General features: G+C 54.4%; 1 protein-coding gene across 1 annotated transcript; it reads left to right on the top strand.

Annotated features, from left to right (window-relative positions):
- Positions 1-14,929: 14,929 nt before the first annotated feature.
- PTTG1IP (PTTG1 interacting protein) lies at positions 14,930-22,704 on the top strand. Its single transcript, XM_026036377.1, has 7 exons — positions 14,930-14,984; positions 17,337-17,389; positions 18,249-18,357; positions 20,343-20,445; positions 20,557-20,622; positions 20,887-20,933; positions 21,814-22,704. The coding sequence occupies exons 1-7, from the start codon at positions 14,930-14,932 to the stop codon at positions 21,855-21,857; spliced, it is 477 nt and encodes a 158-aa protein (XP_025892162.1). The 3' UTR covers positions 21,858-22,704.
- Positions 22,705-24,096: the final 1,392 nt, after the last annotated feature.

The raw sequence follows: 24,096 nt of genomic DNA on the forward strand, positions 1-24,096 counted from the left end.
GCCCGCGGCGGCGCGGAGGCTCCTCGGCTGCCGCCGTCACGTCCGCGCCGTCGGGGAGGCCACGGGCTCTCGTCCTGCAGGCGCCGGCCCCACGGCACCCACGGGCAGAGGATCCATGGGCTTCACTGCAGCTGGAGCATCCGTCGTGGTGCCGCCTGCCTGCAATGGGGAGGGAGAAACAGAGGATGCGTGAGGCTGCTGCTTGTCCCACGGCTGTGGTCACCCAGGGACAACCCCTACCAAGGCACTGGGCTGGCCCTGTGTGTCCCCATGCTGGCCAGGCATCCCTGCTGGGACAGCAAGTTGGTGTCACAGGGATGTCACAGGTGGGAAGACAGGAGTGCAGTGGCCCCAGAGACTGCAAGGAGGTGCACGGGAGCAAAGGCAACAAAATGGCCCAAGGTACCTGACCGTCCCCAAGGGCCAAGGGGACCCTGAGAGCCTATCCCCTTGCTGGGACCAGCTCATCACAGCTGCTTTGGCTCTGGTCCCAATTCCCGGCATTCAGAGGACAAGGCTTAAGAAAGACCGTGGGCTTTTCTCTTGCCAACCATGAAAGAGGTAAATACTGCAAGCCTAAAGTCTCCGTCATGCTCACAGAGACCACCTGGAGCTCACCAAGATGAACCATAATGTGCTGGGAAGGGAGCTGAGACTTCCCAGATACATCAGGTTTGGTGGCATGGCCTTTCCAGGTCTTTCTGGTCTTTCCCACTGAGTTCCCTCTCCCACACCTTCTGCTCAGGTTCAAACACAGCTCGTGCTGGGCTTGATCTCCTGAGGAGAGGCTCCTTATCCTTGGAGGCTCCTTCTCTGGAGAGACTCAAGATCCACCTGGATACGATCCTGAGCAACCTGCTCTCAGTGACCCTGCTTGTATGGGGAGCTAGAGCCAGGTGACCTCCTGAAGCCCCTTCCAAACTCAGCCATCTTGCAGATGTTGAGGCCAAGACGGAAGGAGGAAAGATGTCCAGACAACCCAAATAAATGTGTGTTTTCCAAGAAAACCCTCATGGCAAGAGATACCTGGGGGGCACAGGGGCAGTGCTACCACTGCCAGGGCTCCCATGCTTGGGAACCTGCAGCCGGCGCTGGAAGAAACCCTGTCCCAGGATAAACATGCCTTCTCCTCCCACGCAGAGGAGCTGCTTACTTTGACCAGAAACTATTTTTTATCTCACATTTACACGAGGAGAGGCTGGGAGAGCGGGGCTGGCTTGGCCCGCAGGAAGAAAAGCGAAGGTGGGAGGGGGAAAGATGGATCTGGCTGCTAGGAAAACAGCTGGGGGGAGGATGGAGAAGATGGGGAAAGGAAAATGGAGGGGAAAATGGGCTCCAAACGCCCACTGCAAACCTGCTGCTGGGAATCAACCAGGCTGGGAAGCAGCACGGTGCCCCCAGAGTGCTCGCTTGCTGGGAGCATCCAGCCGGCACTGGGGCAAGTGTGGCTCTTCCGAAGGGAAAAGCGAGGTGAATTCCACCCAGGAGCCCCCTTTGCTGGCAGCACGGGGGCAGGGGAGCCCAGGGCTCCGCGGGCGCTCAGCTCGGGCAGGCTCCTTGGGAGCCGCGGCCGGGCCATGTAGGGCCTGAAACGCCGGAGCGGAGCGCGGAGCGGCTGGCGGGGGGCCAGGCTGCCCCGCGGCACGGCTCCGAGGCCCGAGAGGCACCGTCCCCACCTCCCACCAGGAAGAAAGGAGACGCCGAGCGGAGCTGGCTCCCCGGGGAGGAGAGTGGAGCCACGTGCCCCCCGCGCTCCCCTTGCCACGCTGCCCTCGGGATGCAGCGGGTGGGAGGACACTGTTGTCCCAGCATCTTCTTCCTCACAGCCACTGCATCCCTATGTCCTTCCCGATGGAGCTTTTAAGCAAAGCAAGGGATGTTTTGCTATGAGATGCATTGCTCTCCCCGGGCTTGCAGGACCGGCAATGCCAGGGAGATGTCCCCTGCCACCACCACCTCTTCTCTTACATACATCAGAGTTTTATCTCCCACGGGACTGAGCAGCAACATTCCCAGCTTGTTGTTGTTGGTCGCAGGCAATTTCTTGCTCCAGCTGAGTTAGGAAGGGGCTGGGTGTGAGCTGGGAGATCTTCGGAGCAAGGCAGGTGCCACCGATGCTCCTTGGCAGTCCCCTCAGCTCCTCTCATAGAAAACTCCCTTCCAAGGGTCCCACAGTCTGGGATCCTCCCACTCCCCCAGCTCAGATGGAGATTTCTCACCACCAGCCCTTGGCTTTTTCCCTTGGGCTCCCCTGGGGCCCACAGGTTATCCGCACCCGCTGTGGGAAAGCGTTGCTCTCCCAATGCTCCAACACTGCTGCTGCTGCTCTCGCCTTTCATCCCCTGTCCCAATCCACACAACAAGTTCCTGGCAGCCTTTCCACAGGGCTCTGCACACTAAACACCTCCCGGGTACTCCAGTCCTCTTAAGCAGTCGTTTCGGTGTGAGGGAAGAGGAGGCTGCTGGGCTTTTCTGGACTATCAAGGGGGTGAAACGGCCGCCTCAGGCTGCACATCACCTGTTCTCCCTGGGGTTTGTAGCCAAGCTGAGACCTGACGCACGTTGCTGCATGGGTGAGCTGCCCCGGGGATGGGCAGGCTGCACTGGAGCCTGGGTGGCAGCCATGTTCTCGACCCCTGGGGACAAACGGCGACGCTACCGCATCCTTCCAAGAGGCTCTTCCCCCGTGCCAGGGCCGGGCACCCACAGAGTCCTGGGCCCTGCACTCTGGAGGCTTCCCGCATCCCAAGCACCCTGGGATGATGGCCAAAACACTGGGCAAAGTTGGTCCAGGAGAAGGAGGAAGAGGAGGAGGAGGAAAAGGGGTGATTTGTTCAAAAAAAAAAAAAAAAGAAAGAAAAAAAAAAGAAAAAGCATCGCACTGGGGCGACCTGGGGCTTTTCCCAGGCAGGGACTTTTGTAGCTCGTTTGCCCGAAGCGCTCCCCGTTTCACTTTACTTGAAGGGGGGGCAGCCGGCCGAGCTCACTGGCCGAATCGAAGGGTCGCCTGGTCCCCCCCCCGCCCCCAGCCCGGACACCCTGTGTCGGGCTCCCCCCGAAGGCCCCAGCAAAGACCCCCGACGGGGGAAGGGGGACATTTCCTCCCCATCCCTCTCCCCTTCCCAAACCCACTTACTTGCAGAGCGGGGCGAGCGGGATCGGGACTGGCGGCGGCCGCGGGGCCGGCGCGGAGGCTGCGGCTGCGGCGGCCGCTGCCGCCTCTCGGCTGCCCGCCGACTTTTTCCCTCCCTTCTCTTCTCCTCCCCGCCTCCTCCTCCCGTCGCAACCCGCCCCGATGTCGCTGACAGCTCCGGCTGCGCGCCCCGCTCTCCGCCCCGCGCTGAAGGTGGAGCCTGGGCAGCAGGCGCGGGGCCGCGGCGATGGGCGGCCAGCGAGGGCGAGCGCCGAGGAGGAGGAGGACAGGAGACCAAGCCTCCCTTTTTGCCCCCCACCTTGTCCCCCCTTGCTCAGGTCCCCGCCCCTGCCAAGAGGGGCAGCAAATTAGCCCCCGGCGCCCGCCCTTCACCGCAGCCTCGGGGCTGCCTGAAAGCACCGGGCCGAATTCCCGGTGCGTAAATAAATGAAAGAGGTTAGCGGCACTTGCGCCTCTTCGATTTGTTTATTCGACAGTAAGTATATTTAATAAGTGGCCTTAATGATTAATTAATTTTTTATAATTAATTTATAATTTCTTAATTTCTTAATAATTTCTTAATAATTTCTTAATAATTTCTTAATAATGTATTTATTAAGTCTGTTGCACAGGTTTTGGTAGCAGTTTCCCCATCTTCAGCTTCCCCTGAAGCCCTAAATGCCACCAGACTCTCATCCCAGCATCCACGTCCATGCACCCCCATGGGGGAAAGCCTTTGCCCCTGTCACCTCCTCATCTCATCTCTTTGGGTTTGGTTGCCTCTTTGGGGAGTTTCATTTGTTTTCCAGCCCCCGGGCCTCCATCTCTGCTGCTTGGGAGCATTTGCCCCAGGTTACTTTTCTCCATGGGCTGAAAGGAAGCAAATAAACAAAAAGAAAAAACAAAATATACCCAAGGAGTTAAAAAAAGCCCTTTTTAAAATGATTTTTTTTCCATGACGTGCATGCCTGCCCGCTCGGGGTGACACTGTTTCAGGCCGCTGTGTTTACACCGCGTGCGTACGTATCTCCTCGGCTCCGAACGTGAAAGCCTGACGGGCTTTCCCAGCTCCCTGGGCGCTCCGGGCTTCAGATCGCTCCCCCGCCGCCTGGTTCCCAGGAGTTCAAGCCATTAATTTATCTCCGTGCTGCGCTGCTTTCTCTAGCCATTTCCAAAACAGCTATCACATTTTGCCTGGCAAAAATCCCCCTTCTGAAATCTGAGTCACTTATTATGCCTTGCTTCTGGTGCTCAGTAATTTAGGGTTTTTTTGTCCCCACCGATTTCCAGGTGCCAGGGCACCCAGTCCAACTGCGAAATTGGTGCTCGTCCCTTCAAAAAGATCTGCATGTACCAGGGATTTGCCTTTCTGCTTATTTTTCTCCCTGAGGGGTGTTAGGAAAAGCATGAGCATTGGATCTTCTGGATCTTCCCAGACCTTTACATCCGGAGAACATAAATACAAGGAGGAGATGCCGGAAAACCACGTGGTCGCCGGCACAGGGACCAAGCTGCAGGGATTCAGTTGTGGCAGAGCCAAGCCATGTTCCTCAGTGGAAAAGCTAAGGACCTTGTCCTTGTTGTTCCTGCCGCTTTCTTCTCCAGCTCACCACCAAGCTGGGCACAACAGTTTGTGCAACCTCGTGTGAGCCCATCTTGGCTTAACTGGCTGGTTTTACTCCCCAAATGCCACTGCAAAGCTCCATCCTCCTTCCCGATGCTGAAGGGAAAGGCTCTGCTTCGCCTTGCTTGCCTTGGACTAAAATCCCACAATCTGTTGGGCCTCGTGGTCCCCCGGGGCTGGGCCGTGAGAAGGACTTGCTCTCCTGCTCCTGCCAGCGGGTGGTCGCCGGCCGTGTATTAACTTGCAGTAAAACAAGCAGGGCAGCTGGAAGAGCCACAGATTAGCCTCAAAATTAGGGGGAAAAAAAAAAAAAAAAAAAAAGCAGGAGATGAGAAGAGATGATGGGCCCCAAAAGGGACTTTCACTGCAGAAACCTCCAAGTGAAGTATCTGCACGTGTCTCTTAAGAGGTGTCTAAAGTCATTGAGCCCAGTCTCGTGATTTTGTTGCAGATCTCCCTGTGTACGTTTCCTTCCCAAACATTCATGTCCCATGCTCTAAACATCCACGAAGACCGGGCAATCGGGCTTTTCCTTTCCTGGAGGTGATTTTCTATCATTCTTGCATGATGACACCTGGGCGCAAGCAGACTCGACACCTGCAGAGAGAAGCCCAAACATCCCCCCGGAGCAAAATTCCCCGGCCCTTCCCTGAACGGCAGACTGCGGCAATGGGATTTGAGGCAAGATGAGGATTTCTGTGGCCAAATGTTTCTGCTTTGGGAAGCCGTGGGGCTGGCGTGTTGTGCGCGCGAGCCCTGGCAGCGAGCCGAGCGCTGCAGCGACGCTGTCGTGGGGAATACGCAGAGCGGTGCCAGCCCAGCTCCCGCGAGGGGCCCAGCCTTGGCGCCTGCTGCCAGGGAAAGAGGGTGTGGGTGAGTCAGAGATTTGGGCAAAACAGCCCTTTTCCCTGAGGCGCCGTCCACAGGGAGGCTGTGCTCACCCAAAACTCAGGGAACCTGGGTGGGACGAAGCTGGGTGGTGGAGGGCAAATTGAGGAGATCCCGGACAGTGCCATGGGCCAAGTCCAGCATCACGAATTCCCCTTCTTTGCTGGGAGGTGACTGCTCTGCTAAGCATGAGCACTGCCCTGTTTTCCTTCCCTGAACTCTGCAGTGGCCTCCAGGCAGCTGAGGAAGATGAGGGCAGACACGGAAATGCAATGGTTCAGAGTGAGGCAGCGTGTTACCTACCACGAGCTGCGAGCAGAAGATGCCAGGTAGATCTGGACTCACAACCAAGAGACACCTTTCCTGTTTACATCCCCAAAACACTTCCCCCAAACTGGTGTCTTGGAGGTATGATGGGAGCCCAAAGACAGAAGGAAGGTATCTCGGATATGTTGCCCACACAACCCCTTTCCTTCCTATAGTACAGTTGGAGTCTGATGGAGGCTTCTTGACAGCAGGCCAGCAGTTGTGCATTGCAAGGGTAGCAATGTGGGATGCAGAAGACACCCCAGGAAGCCAATGCCAATAGCAAGAGTGTGCAGCTCAATGCCATACAGCCAGGAAATATCTGTTGCTTGGATAGGAAAGCCATTTTCCTTGGTTTGGGAGGTGAAACCATTCTCCTTGAACTGAGGGTCAGCCTTGTCTCCATCTGCCTCTGGTACATCCCTATGGCCAGGCTGGTATTTGCTCTTTGGACTGTGCAAGGAGAGCTCAGAGTTGCAGCCTGAAGTGCCGGGAGCTGAGGGAGCCTCATCCGGATCCAGCTTTGTCCTCTCCACGAGGAGGACAGGAGGATGGGGCTGTGGAGGTGCAGCCGTGCGTGTGGAGACCTCCTGGGCCCAGCTCCCCTCTGCTCCCAGCTTGGGCCATTGCCTTGCTCACAGCGTGACGATAAGACCAGGGAAGCGAGTCAAGGAGCTGTCAGGTGTTGTTAGCCGTGTGACATCTCTTAATAAGGCCCATCTGGTTGGAAGGCACTAGATCCGGCAGGATTTCTGCAGGCCTGCTGGAGGACGCTTTTTTGCCAAGGTTTTACAACCAGCATTAATAAACACGGCAGGGCGGCATTTGGCACCGTGAGCTGAAACTTCCCAGCCTGAAGTAGCTGAGACGGAGAAAAGCCAGAATTACAGCAAAAATCCTTGCTGCAGAACGGAGCTGCTCATGGAATCATTCCGTCTTCGGGGACGCGTGGATCCCACACAGCTTGAGGGTCACTTCTTTCAGGGTAACTCATCCCAAGAGGGGTCCCTACCTCCTCGTAGGTGCATGCACAACATCCTTAATCTACAGGGCTGGTCAGGTTGCTCAGGTTTCCTATATGCTTTTCTTCCAGCAATGGCGATAGAGCAGAGCAATCTCAACCTCCATCCTTCTTTGCCAGGATCCCTACAGCTGCAAGAACAAGGGCAGTTCATGTTGTTCGAGGTGAAAAGCACTGTTCTCCGGGACCAGAGATGGTTCTTACACTGTAGGAACCAAACACGACGTGACAAAATTACACTCGGTGCAAAAGGAGCGTGCATTGTTCGGATACACCTGGTTCTTTCCAGTGGGATGCCACCATTTAGAAAGTGGCCCAGAGGGAACAGCCGGACCCGTAGGTGTATAATAGCTGCACAAAAAGCCCATGTGATTTAGGAAAATGCCACATTTTAGGAAGATGAAAAGACACAGCTGAACCGAGCCTCTGCAGATGAATCACAGGGGTTTCGGGAACATACTAATGGGTGTTTCAGCTAATCTGTAAAGCTTGGATCCGTTCCGGCAGACGTTTGGGTGCTGTAGGAGTATCGCTCCATCCTTCTCGCTCTGCTGCTTATTCCCAGGCTTCTCCCACCAACGCCAGCAGAAGCGGTGACGGAGCAGAGGGCTGAAACCAAGCCCAGAGCACGCCTGGTGCAGGTGGGAGTATCTCCGCAGGGTATCTGTGCCTGAAAGAGCAGCCTAGGGGCTCCTGCCGAGACAAACCAGGTAGACGTTGTTGGGGCCAGCGTGGAGACTCTTGGCTTGTGAGACACACGCTTTGTGCCTCTGAAATAGGGGTCTTTAGTTATGGAAAAGGAAGAAAGGAGCCCACTGGCAGATGCTTCAGACTGAGGGAGGTGAGGAGTGATGAAGCTGCGGTGGAGCAAGATTCAGCCATCCCCAAGGCGCATCTCTCCTTGGTCACGAGAGGATGCTCTCTTGTGTACGCTCCTTTTGCTCAGGGTTCACTCATTCTGCTGCCCACCAGATTTGAACGTTGCAGGTGTGATGAGCTATTCTGAGCACTGGAGGAAGAATGGGCAGTTAAGATTGTGTCTACCTTGCCACAAGGACTCCTGGTGCCACGTGGACAAGGAGGTACTGAAGAACACGCTTTTTATGTTGCCACCAGGAGAGAAAGCTCTGCCTCAGCTGAGAACTGAGACCCACTGCTGTAATGGAGAGGCATCTGATGATGCTAAGATCTCATGGTCTGATCTGGAGAGGCAGCTGTGATGTGGGTCTGCAGGTGATCTAAGAGGGTGATGTGGGTCTGCAGAGATGCTGGCCAGGTTAGTAGAAGAAAGTAACACTGCCAAAGGCTGGGAAGACTGGCCTTGAAGAAGTGATTTCTCATGGGCTGGTTAGACACATTCACACGGAGGGCCCCATCACTGTCACCTGGGTCAAGCACCAGAGCTGGAGCAGAAATGTGGCGCACTTCTTGCCTCAGTCATTGGCTTTGGCCTCTCTTGAGTGAGCAAGACGAAATTAGCCCCATTAGAAACCGTCTAAGGTGAGTAAGGAGCATGGCTACAGGAGACACCAAGAGGTCTTTTGCCCTCATTGGTGCTGCTTTCTTTTTTGCCAATAATATTACTCAGTTCGAAGGATCTCTTCAAACTACTTGACTTTTTCTTTACTCTTTGTCTTTTTTGGTTCAAGAGCTGCTTTGAACCTGGTCTTCTGCATGCAGGCTGAAATGCTCTTCAGCGCGAGCAATAAGAATTGCTTTAGGTGTATACTTCATAAAAACCCTTAAACACCCGAATTAAGATGTGGATACAGGATTTAAGTTTGAAGGCTCTCAAGCAGCTATTTTTGTTATACATAATCATTCATGTGGTGGTCCTAAAATGTTTTGAAGGACCGCGTGAATTTGATCTCCTTTCTTTGGTTGGTTCCTGCTTCCTTGTATTTCATGACTTCCACACCACTCAGGAACCTTTGCTTTTGCTTCCACTGGGTCCAAGTATCTGCGCTCTTGACAGTGTTTCCAAGAGAGATGCTGTTGAGAGTGCTTATGTGCAAAGCCATGAGCAAGCTCAGAGCCTTTGCTACATTTTCCATTTGCCATGTCAAAGGCCTCCATGATGAACATCCCTGTGCTGCAGCAATTGTCTCCGATCAATGATGCTGATCCGACGTCAAAAGTCCCGCTTGCAATGGCCAGGGCTTCATGCGGGCTCCAATAGGCTGTAGGACCCAACTGGCATAATGGGTGCCCTCAGTGGTGGATCGCTGCTACTGTCGGGCTCTGCTCCCCGATTTGTGTCAGCGTGTGGCACCCAGGCTCTGATTTTCTTCGTGGACCTCTTGCTGGGGAACATCTTCTCCTGGTCAGAGCCTTGGTGGCATCAAGCAGGAGAGAGTGGAGGGAAATCCTGGGGACGTGTCTGGCTTAGCTGGTCACCAATGAGACGTCTCTGGTGTAGTTTTCCCTGCATGGGCTTCATGTGGCTGGCAAGGAAAGCCCTAGAGAATTTCCCATGGGAAAAACTGAGATGGGATGGCGAGTGCAGATCACGGATGGGAGGACTGAGCAGAGCCCTGCCTGCACAAACGTGGGACGGGTTAGGAGGAAAACGCTTGGGCCCAGCTTGCCCGTGATGGCACCCAGCCCTGTGTGGGAGAGGAGCTGAGACAGCGGGTGGTGTGCGGCCCGAGGGGAAGCCGGGAGCTCGCCGGGCCGCTGCGTGCACGGGTGGTGGTTTCCTGAGCATCAGTCAGACGCGCTCAGACTGCCAGGAGCGAATTGTTGGCACCGAGCCTCAGTCACATTACTGGGAATTAAATTACACCGTGCTCTGGGCAATCGTTATGTCAAATCCGTAACTCCCAGCACATGAAACAGGAATTTTAACAGCATTTGCAGTAGAGAGAGAGTCAAAAAATAAGCCAGAAGCTGTTCCCACCTTGACAACAGTTGAGTGCTCCTCAACAAGTTGGGGTGACTGAGGAGGAATCAGTTGGTGTGCCCTCAGAATCTCCTGCCCACCGCAAGGCTCCCAAGGGACAACTGCTCAAGAGAGGTGGGTGACTGACCCTAAGAACGGTGGTCAAAAGCCAGAGGCTGGGGCTGCTCTGATGCTCACGGAGGTTTTAAAGGCTGCATAACGAGCCTGGCTCTATTAAAAGACCTTCTGGGTCTAAGATGCAAATCCACGGCCGCAGCCAGGCCGCTTGTCTCAGTTTCAGCTGAAAAACGTCTGCCGTCGAGCTGCCTGGGCTAGTGCTGCAGCCACTGGGAGATGAGAAACATTTGCCATATGCTGAGGGATTACTGTATAAAAAACGAGATGCTTGGCTGCACTCCAAGGTACAAGGTTTCCAAATAGAGTCTGAATCCTGGACAGAAAAGTTCCAACTAAATATAGCCATGACAGTCTTAGACTTGACTTTTTTGTTGTTGTTGTTGTTGTTGTTGTTGTTGAGTTCACTTAAAAATAGCCTGGCAATGTATTTTTTCTCTTTTTTTGCCCTTTCAGTGAGGAGGCAGGTAAAGGCATGTCTCCGAATGGAGGCACAAGCCGAATGAGTTGGCAGGATGAGGAATCTCGCCCTTCTGCTCCATCCACCCTGAGACGCTCTCCTGACACAGCAAGGGCGGAGGGCGAAGTTTGCCCCTCCTGGGCTGCCTCTTCGGCTCAATGAAGCAGGGGAAGAGGAAGGTGCCAGGGCTTCCTTTGAAGCGCACGTGAAGCGAGGCAGGCTGACATAAATAGTGCATTTGCCAAAGTGGTATTTTTCGAGGATGCTCCTCCAGGAGCTCCTGGGGCCCTCCGTGTCCTTGCAGGCCAAAGGAGAGATTTATGGCAGACTCCACGGGCTTGCAACCAGCCATTAGAAATAACCAGGAGGAGCAACTTTGCTCGGCCACGTGGCCACAGCTCTCAAGAAATGCACTGGGCCACTGCAAAGGATGGAGGAAGGGTTATGGCTGTGCGGGAAGATGAGAAAGACCCACTTGATTTGTCACTCAATATTTTTAGAATGGCAGCACTTGCTTGAAGAAGAATAGGAAGCCGAAGGGTGCTGAGAAAGGCGAGGAATACAGCACCTGGAGAAAGGATGAAGCTTTTGAGGGGGACTCAGTCTCACATGACAAATCAAAAAATGAAGAAACTTTATTTTCTGAGTGATTTCAGCAGAACTTGTCACGTTCAGGGGCTGCTGAGAGCTGGAATTAGAAAACAGCCTGCAGCAGGGCTTGGAGATGCAAAACAAGTCTGCCAGAAGAGTTGGATATGCTGGTCCGTATCACACTTTTTTGGAACTGTGGGCTGCATTACTCAGCCATGGACCCACTGGCAAGCACAGGCATAAACTCAAAGCACCGATGCCAAATCAGAGCCTGCAAACCCCCAAGCACCAGGTTTGCAGAGGGCCATGCAAACAGCTCCGCGGCCCCTCTGCAACACAGGCGAGTCGAGTCCTCGGCACTTTGGGCTGGAGCAGCTTTATGGGCAGGAAGCAACCAATATTACAAAAGTCTATAGGAAAAAAAAAGCAAAAAGCAACAAAACATAAATATGTGGGACAGGAAGGGGACTGTCGGATGCACTTTTCATGCTGAGTGCCATTGTGTGAGTGAAGGGCCATTTGGAGGAAGTGTTTTGAGAGAAAGTTGAGTGAACTCGAGGCTGGAAGGGCTGTGTGGATGGCTTATGAGCCACGCTTGCCCGAGGCCAGAGGACACAGGCAGAGGAGATTCCCAGCAAGACGCTCAAACCTGCAAAGGTGTCATTGAGTGCAATGAGAAATGGGATTCAAGACATGCCCCCGAGGGCTTTTTTGCACCCTTGCATTACTTTTTGCATAGATTTTACTGAAGAGATCACAGGTTTTATGCCAGGAGATAGGAATATAAACTAACCAAGTTCCTGATACAGGTCTGAAAAGGGCGACCCTAAGAAATGGTGGACGTTGGAGAGTGGGAAGGATCGAACAGCCAGAAGGTGTCCAGAAGAAAGCAGAATATTTCATCGCCAGCATCAGTCCTGGGGACAGAAATCACAGAAATCATTCTAAAACCTTTAAGAAAGAAAGAAAGAAAGAAAGAAAGAAAGAAAGAAAGAAAGAAAGAAAGAGAAGAAAGAAACAAAATAAAAGGCAGGAATGCAGCCTGGAGGTGTGAATCCTCCCCAGAAAGGAGGATTTGCCTGGAGGGAGAAGTCAGGCTCTGACAAACTCATGTTCCTAAACAGCAGCACTGGGGAGGCTGGCAGTGGCAGCAGCGAGGGGGTTATAATAACAAATAGTGCTGCAGTTATACCTTACATAGAGAAAAGCGCTGCTGGAATCGGCAAAAAGCTTCTTGTTTAATTTATGGGGCTGGGGCTATATTTAGCCGGCTGATCCTTGGGGGTTTTAGCTGGGGCGGCCGCTCGGCCCCCGGTGACGAAGGTGTCGGGCTCTGCTTCTCGCACCGCCCTGGCCGCCGTGCTGGGAGACTCCCGCGGGCAGCAGCTTGGAAATTCCCCCGCTTCCCGCTCCGGCCGGCGGCTCACACGAGCTGGCAGCAGGGAGAAGCCGCGCGTGGCGGAGGAGGCCCTCGCTCCCCCAAAAAGGTGGCCCCTGGTGCCTCTCGTGCCATCGCGGGCCTTCTTGGGAGTTGGGATCGAAGGAAACCTTTGGAGAAAGGCGAGAAAAACGATCAGTTTTGACCCTTTATATATATATAAATATATATATATGCGTGTGTGTATATATATAGATAGATATCTTTTGTTTTTCCTCCGTCAGGGTAAATCTTTTTCAGCTGGATCCTCCCCCCTCCGACCAAAACAAGCTGCAGGTTTCGTGCCGGGCTAATTTTATCCTCCGCGTCCCCCCCCACCCCTCCCCGCCCCACGATCTCCTGGAGATTGTCCCATTGCAGCCAGCGAGGGCTAGAAAATAGCACATCGCCCACTCATCCAGCCTCCTTCCTCAAGGAAAATATTTAGGCGATGCCAAAGCGAGGGTTTCCATGGCAGTGATGACTTGAGCACCGTTGCCCTGGCAACCGCTTGAGGCCATCTTGAACCGCCCAAAAAATACCCTTCCTAGACAAATAAGGAGAGGGCCGCAGGTCCAGCCCGCGGCACCGGCGCGTGTGAGGAGGGGGGACGGGTGGAAGGCCACGTGTGGCCCCCCTGGGGATGCCAATGGTAGCTGGGTAGCTCTGCTGGAAGCCCACGAGCAATCTCACCCCTTGCTGGAGGAACGTGCGTCCAGGGCTTGCGATGCCATGGGGCTTGGTGAAGCTTCCAGGTGCCACCTTGCTCCTGTGGTCCGCCAAAGCCTCCCCAGCCGCATGGGGAGCTCAAGCAGCAGCTGCTTTCAGGGGATCTTTTGGGCAGTCCCGAAGTGCAAAGAACTCCTGGTTTCTCCCAAAATGCTGCCAACCTCTGAAACTCCTGCTGGGACCATCTGCTGGGGTCAGAGCTCTTGTTTGGGCTGGCAAAATCAGCGGATGGGCATCCCTTGCTCTGCATCATTTACCTCCTGTGGGGATCGCTCCTCAGGCCCCACGGTTTGGTTGACCTGATGTTAACACTCAGTTGCTTTCCAAGCCTGTGGGAGCTCCGCCACCAGCTCCTTGGCCATCTGGCCCTCAAGGACACAAGGAATATGTCAAGGAATATGAACCTTTCAGAACAGACAGACCATGAGCTCCAGCCAGTTACACTGTGTGTTCAAGCTACAGGATCGGAGCTCAGGGACCTCATATCTGCCCAGAGAAGGAGCAGTCCCATGTCAGTGCTCATGAGCCGCACGGACGTGTCCCAAGGGGCATTTCAGGGGCGAGATGAGGAGGAAAAGGCTCAGCATGTGACAGTGTCCTGGGATCTGCAGCTGCCCCTCTGTCTGAAAAAGGCTGGTTATGTTCAGCATTAGCCTGACCTGGCGGCTTCCCTCGGCACGTGAGCCTGAGGTCTAACCAGCTTCTCAGGATGGATGTTGAGCGGTCCCTGTGAGCACATGAGCAGCTCCCAGGCCGGACACAGTGACCCACGTTGCCCACATGACCGAGAAGCACGATTTCAACACGGGCTGCACTAATGGGAAGACAAGACTTTCCCCTTCACCCCTACCTTCTCCTGCCTCAGCCCAGCCTCCAGCTGCCCGACCCCCTTGCAGAAGTCGGATGCAGCCTCAGCAATCCGCAACCCTTTCCCCGGGATCGCTGCTGTGTCGAGCTTTTGGCACCATCCTGTGGCCGTTCCACACCGTGGGCACCAGCCTGCCACCACGGGCTCTGCTTGTGGGCTCCACATGGGTGCCCATGTCCCAGGTTGGAAAAGACCTTCAAGATCGCCAAGTCCAACTGCAAACTTGTCACCACTGTCCCTGCTCAACCATGTCCCTAAGCGCCCGAGAGCCCCTATGAGTGCTCTGCACGGGGAAAAAAATAAATGTATTTGGGGAACGCAACAGAGCGAGTGACTCTGAAATCCAGGTGTGTGGAGAGGCCGTGGACCGCAGTCCCATGGACTGTGCGGACGAAGCCCGGGACCCCTCCTGCAGCCACACCGGTGGGACAGGGCATGGATGTCACGGCCTGGGGGACCTGTGTGTGCGGGGAGCGGGATGCGCCCGGAAAAGCCCCACGGGTCTTCGGGGCCTTCCTCGGTGCGGGAGGAGGAGGAGAGGCGCCTTGGGTCCCAAAACACTGAAAAGTGTGTGGGGGGGAAAAGAAGCCAAGCGGGAGCCGAAGCCGTTGGGAAACGGCGCGTCCTCGGCGAGGCAGCGGGGCCAGCCCGGAGCGGCGCCGGCGCAGGAGCCGCCGCGGGGCAGGAGCCGGGGCCGGGGCCGGGGCCTGGGCAGGGGCCGGGGCAGGGGCGGCCCCGGTCCCGCCCCGGCCGCTCCGCCCCGCTCCGTCCCTACTTAGGGCGGCGGCGGCGCCGCCCCGCACCGCGCCAGGCCCCGCCATGGCCCCGGCCGCCCCCGGCTCCCCGCTCCGGCTCCCGGCCCTGCTGCCGCCCGCCATGGCTCTCGTCCTGGCGCTGCTGCCCGCGGCCGCCGCGCAGGAGGCGGCGGGAGGTAGGCGGGGACGGGCGCCATGTCGCGACAGAGCCCGCGATAGGCCCGCGGGAAGGCGCGGCCCGGGAGCGGCCTCCTTGGCAGGAGCGGGCTGCGAGCGCCGGGGCTGGCCGGGGAGAAACACCCGCCTAGGGCAGGTGCTGGGTGAGACTGGGGAGTTCTTGGTGTGCGGAGCCCGCTGGTGTCCGTGCAGTGCCTGCGGGTGCTGCGCTTGGTGTAGAGCCAGAGGACAGTCCTCTCGTGGTGGCCTCTCTGCCTTGGCTTGTGCCTGGATGTGACAGACCCTGTGCTCTCCCGGGAACTATCTTTTCGTTGGGCTCATGCCTTCCCTTTGGTGTGCTCTCTACCCTTGGGCACACGCGGGGGCTCTTCTGCACCCCCCTGCCAACGTGCAGTCCGAGGGGCTGCCCACATGTGATGGTTTCGTGGCCGTGATCCGTGCCGGAGCTTCCCAGGCTCTGCGCCCGGCGTGGGGAGATGCGTGTGCAATCTCAGCCCGCTCTTAGCGGCAGGTAAACACACTTATCTTGGTGCTCGCAAACCGCTGCCCGGTCCCAAGGGCGGCGCGGGGCATGTGACGGTGGCGGATCGCGGCTGCAGACGGTGAACGGGCTCTGCAGGAATCCCCCCTGGAGAACCTGGCTTCCTCCTGGAGAGGCTGCTTCCAGGGGGTGGCCCTTGTTCCACCCATCCTTGAGTGTGGAGGCAGGCTGCCTAACCCAACGTGGGAAATAAGACGCACAAACCCAAGTCAAAGAGACGAATGCTTGGGTTATTTTTGGTCCCGTGTGACACTTCAGCAGCTGATGCTCAGGGACGAGCAAATATCCTCTGCCTGAGGGGCTGGGATGGCCCAAAAGCTCTTTCCTGTTTGGATCAGCTAGCACCAGAAGGGCAGCATAAAGGGAAGTGAGTTCTCCATATGAGAGTCTTCTTGAAGACCAAACACCGCTGTGAGCTGGGGACAGACCCTGTGGCCCGAGAGGGTGGCTGATCTCTACACTCTGCTCGCCCGCAGCCCGGGAGAGCGTGTGGTCCTGCCTGGGATGTAGCGAAGTTGTCATGTTTCATTGCTTTTTGGGTTTCTGTTTCTGCCTTCTCCTTGTAGCAACTTCCTTGTTTGCAGTTCGTATGAACTGATCTTATCTGCTGATGTGTGCCGATGCCCCGTTGTGCGCCTCCTTGTCACGGCAGGGTCCCTTTGGCCTGACCACATCTCAGTGTGTCCTCCAGCTGTTCCCAAACGTGCTTGACATGACAGATGCTCTGGTTTTCAGACGAGACCCAGGCTGAGAAGCCAACAGCTGAGGGCTTTGTGGGGTGGCTGGAGCCAGGACCCTTCCTTGAGAATCCAGGCAACAGGTCAGACTTGTAAAGGCTTGTGCTTTGGTGAGACTTTGCAGCAGATTGTGCTAGCAGGGAACGAGCTGCCTTTTGGCCAGCGCTTTGTTAGCGTGCGACTGCCCTGGCTGTTAACTTGGTTGCCTGAATTGGGTGTGGAGATCTGCGCCAGGCCTTGTCAGTGACAGTGGCTGCTGCCACGCAGGTGGTTGCTGGACATGTAAGAGGAGCTGCCTGTGCCCCTTACTTGTCTCTGCCCCCTCCATGTGTATGTCCAATAAATTGCGTCCTGGTGGCTTGTGTCCTTCACCTCCAGCTTGAATGGCCTTTTTTTAATCCCATAGCTGTACTCCAGAGCTTTCTGCTTTGTAGAGTTGTGTGCTGTGACTGGGCAGATCGCTTGGTGACAGTTGCTTCTGGGGTAGCTGTTGAGTAGAGCAGAGGGGACAGTGTGTGCAGGGAGGAGGGAGTCATGTCTAAGTCAGGCAGAAGATGGTCCCCTAAGTTTGGGGAGATGAAGGAGAGCGGAAGCAGTGAACAAGGATGTTCAGGTGTCTCCACAATAAGTGACGCAGGCCAAGCCCATGTACCCTTTTCCAGGAACAAAGCTTTATGTGTAAAAGGGAGGTGGCTGCAGAGGCTGATGGAAGAGGGAGCAGCATGAGGAGGAGCCCGTCTCCAAGGCCTGCGTTTGACTTGGGGTAAAGAGCCCCACGGGCAGTGGAGCCTGGGGCCCAGCTTGCCCGCCTTTGGCACATTCCTTTGAGTTTAGGCTAGAAATCTGAGTGCCCTGAGGCAAAGAACAGCATGTGGAGATTTACTGTGAGGCTTTGAGCATGTGTTGAACCTGGAAGTGTTGGTAGCTTTTCTGACAGCTGGTGTCATGGGGCTAACAGCTGTCAGGAGTGCTTCTGGCCCTTGCAAAGCAAGGGGCAGGCCTGAGGAATGCCGTGTTTTAAAGCAGGGGGACGCTTTTAGATGTTCTGAGGTGTCTCTTCTTTCTCCTTGCAGCTTGTCACCAGTATACAAACAGGAGCTGTGAAGAATGTCTGAAAAATGTCACCGTAAGTAGCAGAAGTAAAACTTCAGCCTCCCAAATGCCTACGATCTGGGTGTGAGCTTCACGGGGCTGCTAAAGGAGCAGTTGCCTCTCCTGGAGCTGGTGGGTGCTCCCTTCTGTGGCTGTTGCAAACAAGCTGCAAATACCACCCACCCATGACAGTGAGAGGGCAAGCGCCTCGGTGCTCTAGGAATAAATCAGTTTCTAGAAACTGTGCTCGTGTTTTATTATTTATTTATTGCTGTATACCTCGTAAGTAATGGCATTGCTAGGCTCCTCATCAAGCATTCGAGATGTTTCTTATAGTCAGGTGAGACCACAAAGTGCTATGTTCTGGTGTTGAAAATGAGTGCATGCGTGCTAGTAGTTGAGTAATTTTGATCCACCTCTGGCTATAGCTTTGCATGGAGCAGGAAACTGGAGGAGGGACCTCTGGGGGGGGTCCCTTCCCACTTAAATCTTCTTGTGACACTGTTGGTTTTTTCCTTTATTTACTGAAGTAGCAGTGTATGGCCATCTAGGTGCTTTAAGAAGCCCCACCATTGTGGGACATGGTAGATGTGCTGTTGGTAGGCCTAGCTAGTCAAGAGGCCTCCATCAGTCTGAATATTGTAGCACTGAAAGGATGTAGGATGTGTATATTGGTGTGCTGTGAACCTCCTTCTACCTCGGTGGACATGAACTTGAGTCAAATCTCCCAGCTGGCTTAGCTAGAGCCAGCTTGACCAAACCCACCTAAGCCCTGGCCCTATGGGTTTTAGCCCCCAGGAGAGGACGAAGACCTTTGCTCCTGTCCCAGGAGCAAAACACCAAGGATCTAGAGATAGCTGCCTGTCTTGTGTGCCCTGTCTTGTGTGTCGCAGTGCCTGTGGTGCGTCAGCAGCCAGGAGTGTGCGGAGTACCCTGTCCGCAGGATCCTTCCCCCGAGTGACCTGTGTGAGCTGCGCTCGGCCCGCTGGGGAGTCTGCTGGGGTAAGTGGATTTCGCTCAAGGAATCACTGGCCATGGTGGCCATTGTAAAATGGGACCAGTTGCTGCCTGTGCTGGTGTTAATGGGAGACTTTTCCTGCCTACTTGCCTTGTTTGTGTTATTGTATGGGCTTGTTGAAGCAGACTGTGGTTCTGCAGACTTTCTGAAGGGCAGATGAGAAGCTAAGGGTGAGCAGTCCTTGCTGGAGAGTGACCCATGTGGCTTTAGTTACCCCAATGGGTTCCTCATGCGTTCATGTGGTGGCTGCTTCCGAATGTGGCCCAGCACCTAGTAGCAGGAACTGCAGACTTCACAGCTGGCAGCTACAGCCCTTTCTTGTGCTCAGATTGTGCCCACCATTAATGGCCTTCCCTGCAACGGTGCAAGCTCTGCACACTGAATGTGCTGCACCGTTCCTTGCGCCGCTTCTGGCTCTTTGGCTGTATAAGCTGCGGCACAAAGAGCCATTTGGAGCCAAGTTATCTCGAGGCGATTTTTCTGGCTGATAGCTGAATGTTGGCTGTGCTGTTTCGCACTTGCTTGCTCTGTTTCTTGGTGTTATTCCAAAGGAAAGAGCGTCTTGTTTAAAGTGGGATTAGTGTGTGCTCATCCTTGGACAAGACCCAGCTTTTGCAGGGTGGGGTAGAAGAGTGAATTAAAGGCAAGAGGTGGCTCCCTCCTCCTCTGTTCTGTCTGGCTTTCCCCAATGGGGATCTGAGAGTTGAACAGATCCCCAATGGGGATCTGTTGTCACAAATGTATGTAGTTTTTGAGACTGGGCTGTCATCTTCACACAGAAGAGAGCTACTCTCTCATAGAGAGCAAATCTCCTCTTTGTGAGCAATACTTTGTTTTCCTCATTTTTTTTTTTTTGTAAGACCTTGAAATACTAGTCTGTGTTTAAGTAGATTCACAAAAGGCTCCTTTGTGGAAGGGCACATTCCTTAACTTGCAAAACTAGCTCCAGGGGAGATTACTTGGAGGGTGATTAGCTCTCATATGAGTCTGCCTTTACGGTGTGTGAATTCCCAAGCCTTTATCATCAGGTGGAGGAGTGTACAAGTGCCCAGTTGCATTCCTCTGCCCACGGGGAAGGAGGAACTGGACCTCAGGCTCACCCTCAAAGCCAGGTATCTTGGAGGTAGCAGCACAGGGCTGTGCTGTTGGAAAACTTCCCTTTTAAGATGAAGAGCCTCCTTTGTGGGCGGGAGCTGGAGATCTTGAGAGCTGCTTCAGTGGCAGAGTCATCTTGGAGTGGAGCTCCCCTCCATAAGCCTGTCATTACTGAGCCCCCAGGGTGAGGTGGCAGGCAAGTGTCTTCTGAAATGCACTGTTAGCAATACCCAAACTGATTAAAAACCAACAAATCCTACCTCGCTTTGTCACTAGTCCACGGACTCCGAGTACATGAGTGCCCCAGCTCAACATTTGCCTCTTCTAAGGTGGCTTTTGAGGAGCTCCCTATGGATGGAGCTACATGTCAGCACTGAAATCCCCAGGGAGGTTTTTCTTGAGTTACTAACCCTCTGGACTAGTGATTAAGCTTTCTCTGCTCCTTCACAGCTGCTCAAGCCCTCTGTCCTCCAGCTTGGCCCAGACATGGGAATCTACATCTACAGTGACCTGGAATGTAGCAAATAACCCAAGTTGGGAATTGCAAACTGCAGTCACCCTTTGCTTGCAACTTCTAACAGCAATAGTTTGACCTGAGCATACTTGTTCTTGCTGTTGTCTTCATAGCTGCTAAGTGATGTAGTTATTGGCTATATACAATGAATTAATGCATATGTGCCAGTGCCATCCCCTAGTGTACCTGTGGAAAGAAAATGGGAATTGCGTGAGAGTCTGGGCCTCCTGTAGATACATGTCCTGAATCCAGTAACTGAAGCTGTTGTTGGCAGTAGCTCTGTGGTCGTAAATGTTTTAACTTCCAGACAGCCATATGTTTGTGTACTAAGTGTTTTGTTTTTATTGTTGAATCCTTTAGTGAACTTTGAAGCCCTGATCATTGCGATGTCTGTGGTGGGAGGAATCATCCTGATTATGCTGGGTGTCTGCTGCTGCTGCTGTTGTCGGAAAAAGAGCAAAAAGTGAGTGTTTCAGAGCTACCCCTCTCTTTCCCCAAAGACAGCAGAGATGCAACCATGTGTTGTTGCAGAAACGCGTGTCAAACACAGCTAATAGGCTCCTCTGTCTGTCAGGCCCGACAAGGATGATGAAAGAGCGGCCAGGGAGCGAGAGAAGAGGAGGGTGCGACAAGAGGAGAGGTGAGGGGCTCCTTCTGTGCGAGCGAGTCCAGCGCTGTGCCAAGCCACCCCACACAGCCCAGCTTCTGGCTGTGCTGTTGGAAATGCCATGTCAGGAAGGATGTGTGGCCCCCAAGTATGTAGCGGGTGGTGGATTTGCCCTCAACATGGGTGTAAGCCTTGAGAGCAAAATCCTTCTGCTGTGGTCTGTGGATACCTCACACTTGTGCATATCCACTGCTTGGTTTTTGTCTTAATGATTTGGTGCTTTTGTTTGTTTTCCAGGAGAGCAGAGATGAAATCAAGACATGATGAAATCCGAAGAAAATATGGTACAGTGGCTTATGCAAACTAAGCTTTTGATCGGGCCTCGTCAGTAATTTTGCATTTTTCACTATGGTTACAGCCACCTGGGATGCTTGGCCAGCAGGGAAAACAACTTATCTCCCCCATCACATTGAATTGCTCTGATGCCCTTAGCGAGCAAGTCTAGAGATGCTTGTGATCTGACACAAGTTCTGTCTCCTCTGTGGGATAGGAAAGGGGGCCTGTGTAATCCTCTGTGGGAGCTGTGTCCCCCTGAGACACTGAAGGAGGGACCTGGGTGGGTTTGACAGGATGGGAAAACCAAGAGCTGATATGTGTAGCTGTTGTCCTTCAAGAATGGCCTTTCTGCAGTCCTGTGTTGGCCAAACAGGGAGCAAACAGCATGGGCTGCAGGGATGGAAAAGCTTGTGGTGTCCTACAACTCTAACACAAAGCAGGGTTGGGCAGGAGCCTGGCCTTTGGGGCTTGGACGGTGAGTCTCTGCTGCAGAGAACTTGTGCGAAGGCTGCTTGGACCCTGTGGGGCCCACAGAGAGAAAGCTGGAAACCCCTTCTCCACCTGTAACTAGTGACTGCTGCAGAGTCAGGTTGTGTACAACTCAGAGGGGCCTCTGGCTGGACTGGCCTCTGTGGTGGGAGGAAGAGCAGGCAAAGCTGTGCCCTGAGGAGGCCTTCAAGGCAAGACAGCTGCTCTTGGAAATGCAGGAGCCATGCTCCAGTGCTCCCTTGCCATGCCAAGGCTTTATCTGGCTGCCTCAAAACGAGGGCCTCAAAAGAGGTTAGATATCATGTGAGTAACAGAATTGTCAAGTACTGGACTCGCTGCTGCTGAGACTGCAGTGCTTAGGAAGCTCCTGCATGTCTGAATGAATCTCTTCTCTTCTAGGCCTGTTCAAGGAAGAGAACCCTTATGCAAAATTTGAGAACTAACAGCATCTCCTGATCTGCCCAGCACAGCTGAACAGTGCCCTCCTGCACAGAGCCACAAGGACTCTGCACCTGCCAAAAGGAAATCGCTGTGATGCCACTTTTTGCTTCACTTGCCACGAAAGAGGGGCCAAATGCCCCCAAAGATGGGTCAAATGCTCAACAACACTGTTTTCCCCCCTACTCTGGAAACTCGGTTTGTTCCACTGCTTTGCTGTAGCAGCAAGACCAAACTGCAAAAAAAGAGCCAGGGTAGCTTTCTCACTGCAGTGCCTGGAGCACCTTCTGAAGCCTTCAGCAGGAAAATTTGGTGGCCTTATGGGAGACCTAAACACGTGAACACTTCTCATTTACCCTGGGTTGCTAGTTGAGTCCAAAGCAGTGCAAATAACCGTCCTTATCCCTTGCACAAGGGCAGATGCCACCTTGGGCAGCTTCCTTGCCCCTTCCTCACTAAGTATTTGTTTCACACTGAATGAGACTATTGTCTCCCTCTTTTCCTTTTTTTTTTCTTTTCTTTTTTTTTTTGTCTTCTCCTCCTCCCTTAGTCTAGGCAAAAGCTCTGAAGGGTTATTTGACCTGTTGGTCAGAACAAGGCCTTAGCTGTCACTCCAAGTGCCTGTACTTCTCTGTGCACACTTGCATTCCTTTCCAAAGCGCACACACTTGTGATTACCTTGCACACCTTCACTTAGAGCTAATCTGGGGAAACTCTACAACTCTTCTACCTCTGTGTGCCTTGCTAGACCTTCTCCTGGGCTTCTGACAGCCAAGGCCGACAGCAATACTGTAGGATTCAGACACAATTGCAATATGTTGGCTATATGTATTAAATCTGTTTTGATTACTACTCAAGACTGAAGGAATTTAATTCTTTCTTATGAAGTATAAGCTGGCATATGCTGCTGATGAAACTAGTCAGTGGGAATCTTTCCTGGCTACAGGAGTCTTGCCCTGCCAGGCTTGGTGATGGACTTGAATGGATTTCTAGTCAGGGGCAAGATGTGTGTTTGTTAGGAGCGTCCTGGAAAAGGTTGGGTGGGGTTAGATGAGCTGCTCTGAAATGAGTTAAATCTTTGGGAGAGAGCCTGGAGTGTCTCATGATGCTGCTGATGGGAATAGCATGGGGAAATGTTAAGTTGCTCCCCTTTCTCCTGAGACTTGTCTAAAATGCATGATGTGAGTTGCTGAACTTAGGGCCCTCTGGCCTTGTAGGACATGGTTTGAGGTGAACTTTGCACTTTTAAAACTAAACCACCGTGAAACCTCGCTGCTGTTCCTGAGCTTTGCTGTGACTGCGCCGAGCTCTTCACTAGGTGGCAATAATCTGACTCGCTTTTGCCAGGCTGGATAGAAATGTAAGACGTGCTGGTGACTTTTCATCTAGTCTGTGTCTGCTGCCAAAAGATACTCGGCTTCCCCTGATAGGAACAGTAAATGAATGACTCAGCCGGCGCTGAATGAAGCTTGGTACGTGACCTGGGCACTTGTTACTACAAACTGTGCATCAGTGTGTAGCGCCAGGAGGGCTTCCGAGAGTAGAGCTGGGCTTGCCCGGCTCTGAGGGCTGCTTCCTCCTCGGCCTCCCTTGGCCAAGCTTAGGAGTATGTTTGGAGAAACGGCGCTTTGTGAGCCCTCTGCCTCGTCCTGGGCTTGGTTTGAGAGCTCCCTGTTGAACCTAAGCGTGGGGTCGGGCACGGGCACGCGGAACAGGGAAGGTGAGGGTCGTCACTCGTGTTTAATGGCACGTGCTGGCCTGGGGGCATGGCCCTGCGTGGATGAGGTGTAGCTGCTCCCCAGGACTAGGGCTGGTTGCAGCATGAGGCGCTGCCAGGGCAGGAGCTCCGTGTCCTCCGCGCTCGCATGGGCCTCCAGCCTCGCTCAGGTGGAGGCTGTTGCTCCAACAGCCTCCGGTGCCTCCGCTCATCCTTCTGCTTGCCCTTGTGATCAGAGGGGATGGCAGGGAGCCCCTGAGCACCCGTGTGGGTGGTTGGGGGTGAAGCTGGGCTGTGGGCCACCTGCCCAAGCTGCGAGAGGGGGAGGATGTCCGCCCTGGCGGGAGGATGCGAATTCCCGGTGGGAATGGGGGATGTGGAGTGGAGGAGGCGGGTGGGGGGTCCCGTTGATGCCCCTGCTGAGGAGCAGGGCGCCCGCGGGAGCCGAGGGCAGGCCCGGCCGCTCGGGGCCGCGCCCGGGGCCGTGACGCACTTGGCGGAGCCGCCTCAGGCCGGGCGCGCGCGCC

Source organism: Nothoprocta perdicaria, unplaced genomic scaffold (assembly GCF_003342845.1).
Source record: "Nothoprocta perdicaria isolate Ctin4 unplaced genomic scaffold, notPer1 scaffold_177, whole genome shotgun sequence".
Taxonomy (NCBI): domain Eukaryota; kingdom Metazoa; phylum Chordata; class Aves; order Tinamiformes; family Tinamidae; genus Nothoprocta; species Nothoprocta perdicaria.

Coding starts and splice junctions, on each gene's coding strand:
- PTTG1IP (XM_026036377.1), top strand. CDS start 14,930: ATGGCTCTCGTCCTGGCGCTGCTGCCCGCGGCCGCCGCGCAGGAGGCG. Junction 20,446..20,556: donor TGTCGGAAAAAGAGCAAAAA/GTGAGTGTTTCA, acceptor TCTGTCTGTCAG/GCCCGACAAGGATGATGAAA. Junction 20,934..21,813: donor TGAAATCCGAAGAAAATATG/GTACAGTGGCTT, acceptor CTTCTCTTCTAG/GCCTGTTCAAGGAAGAGAAC.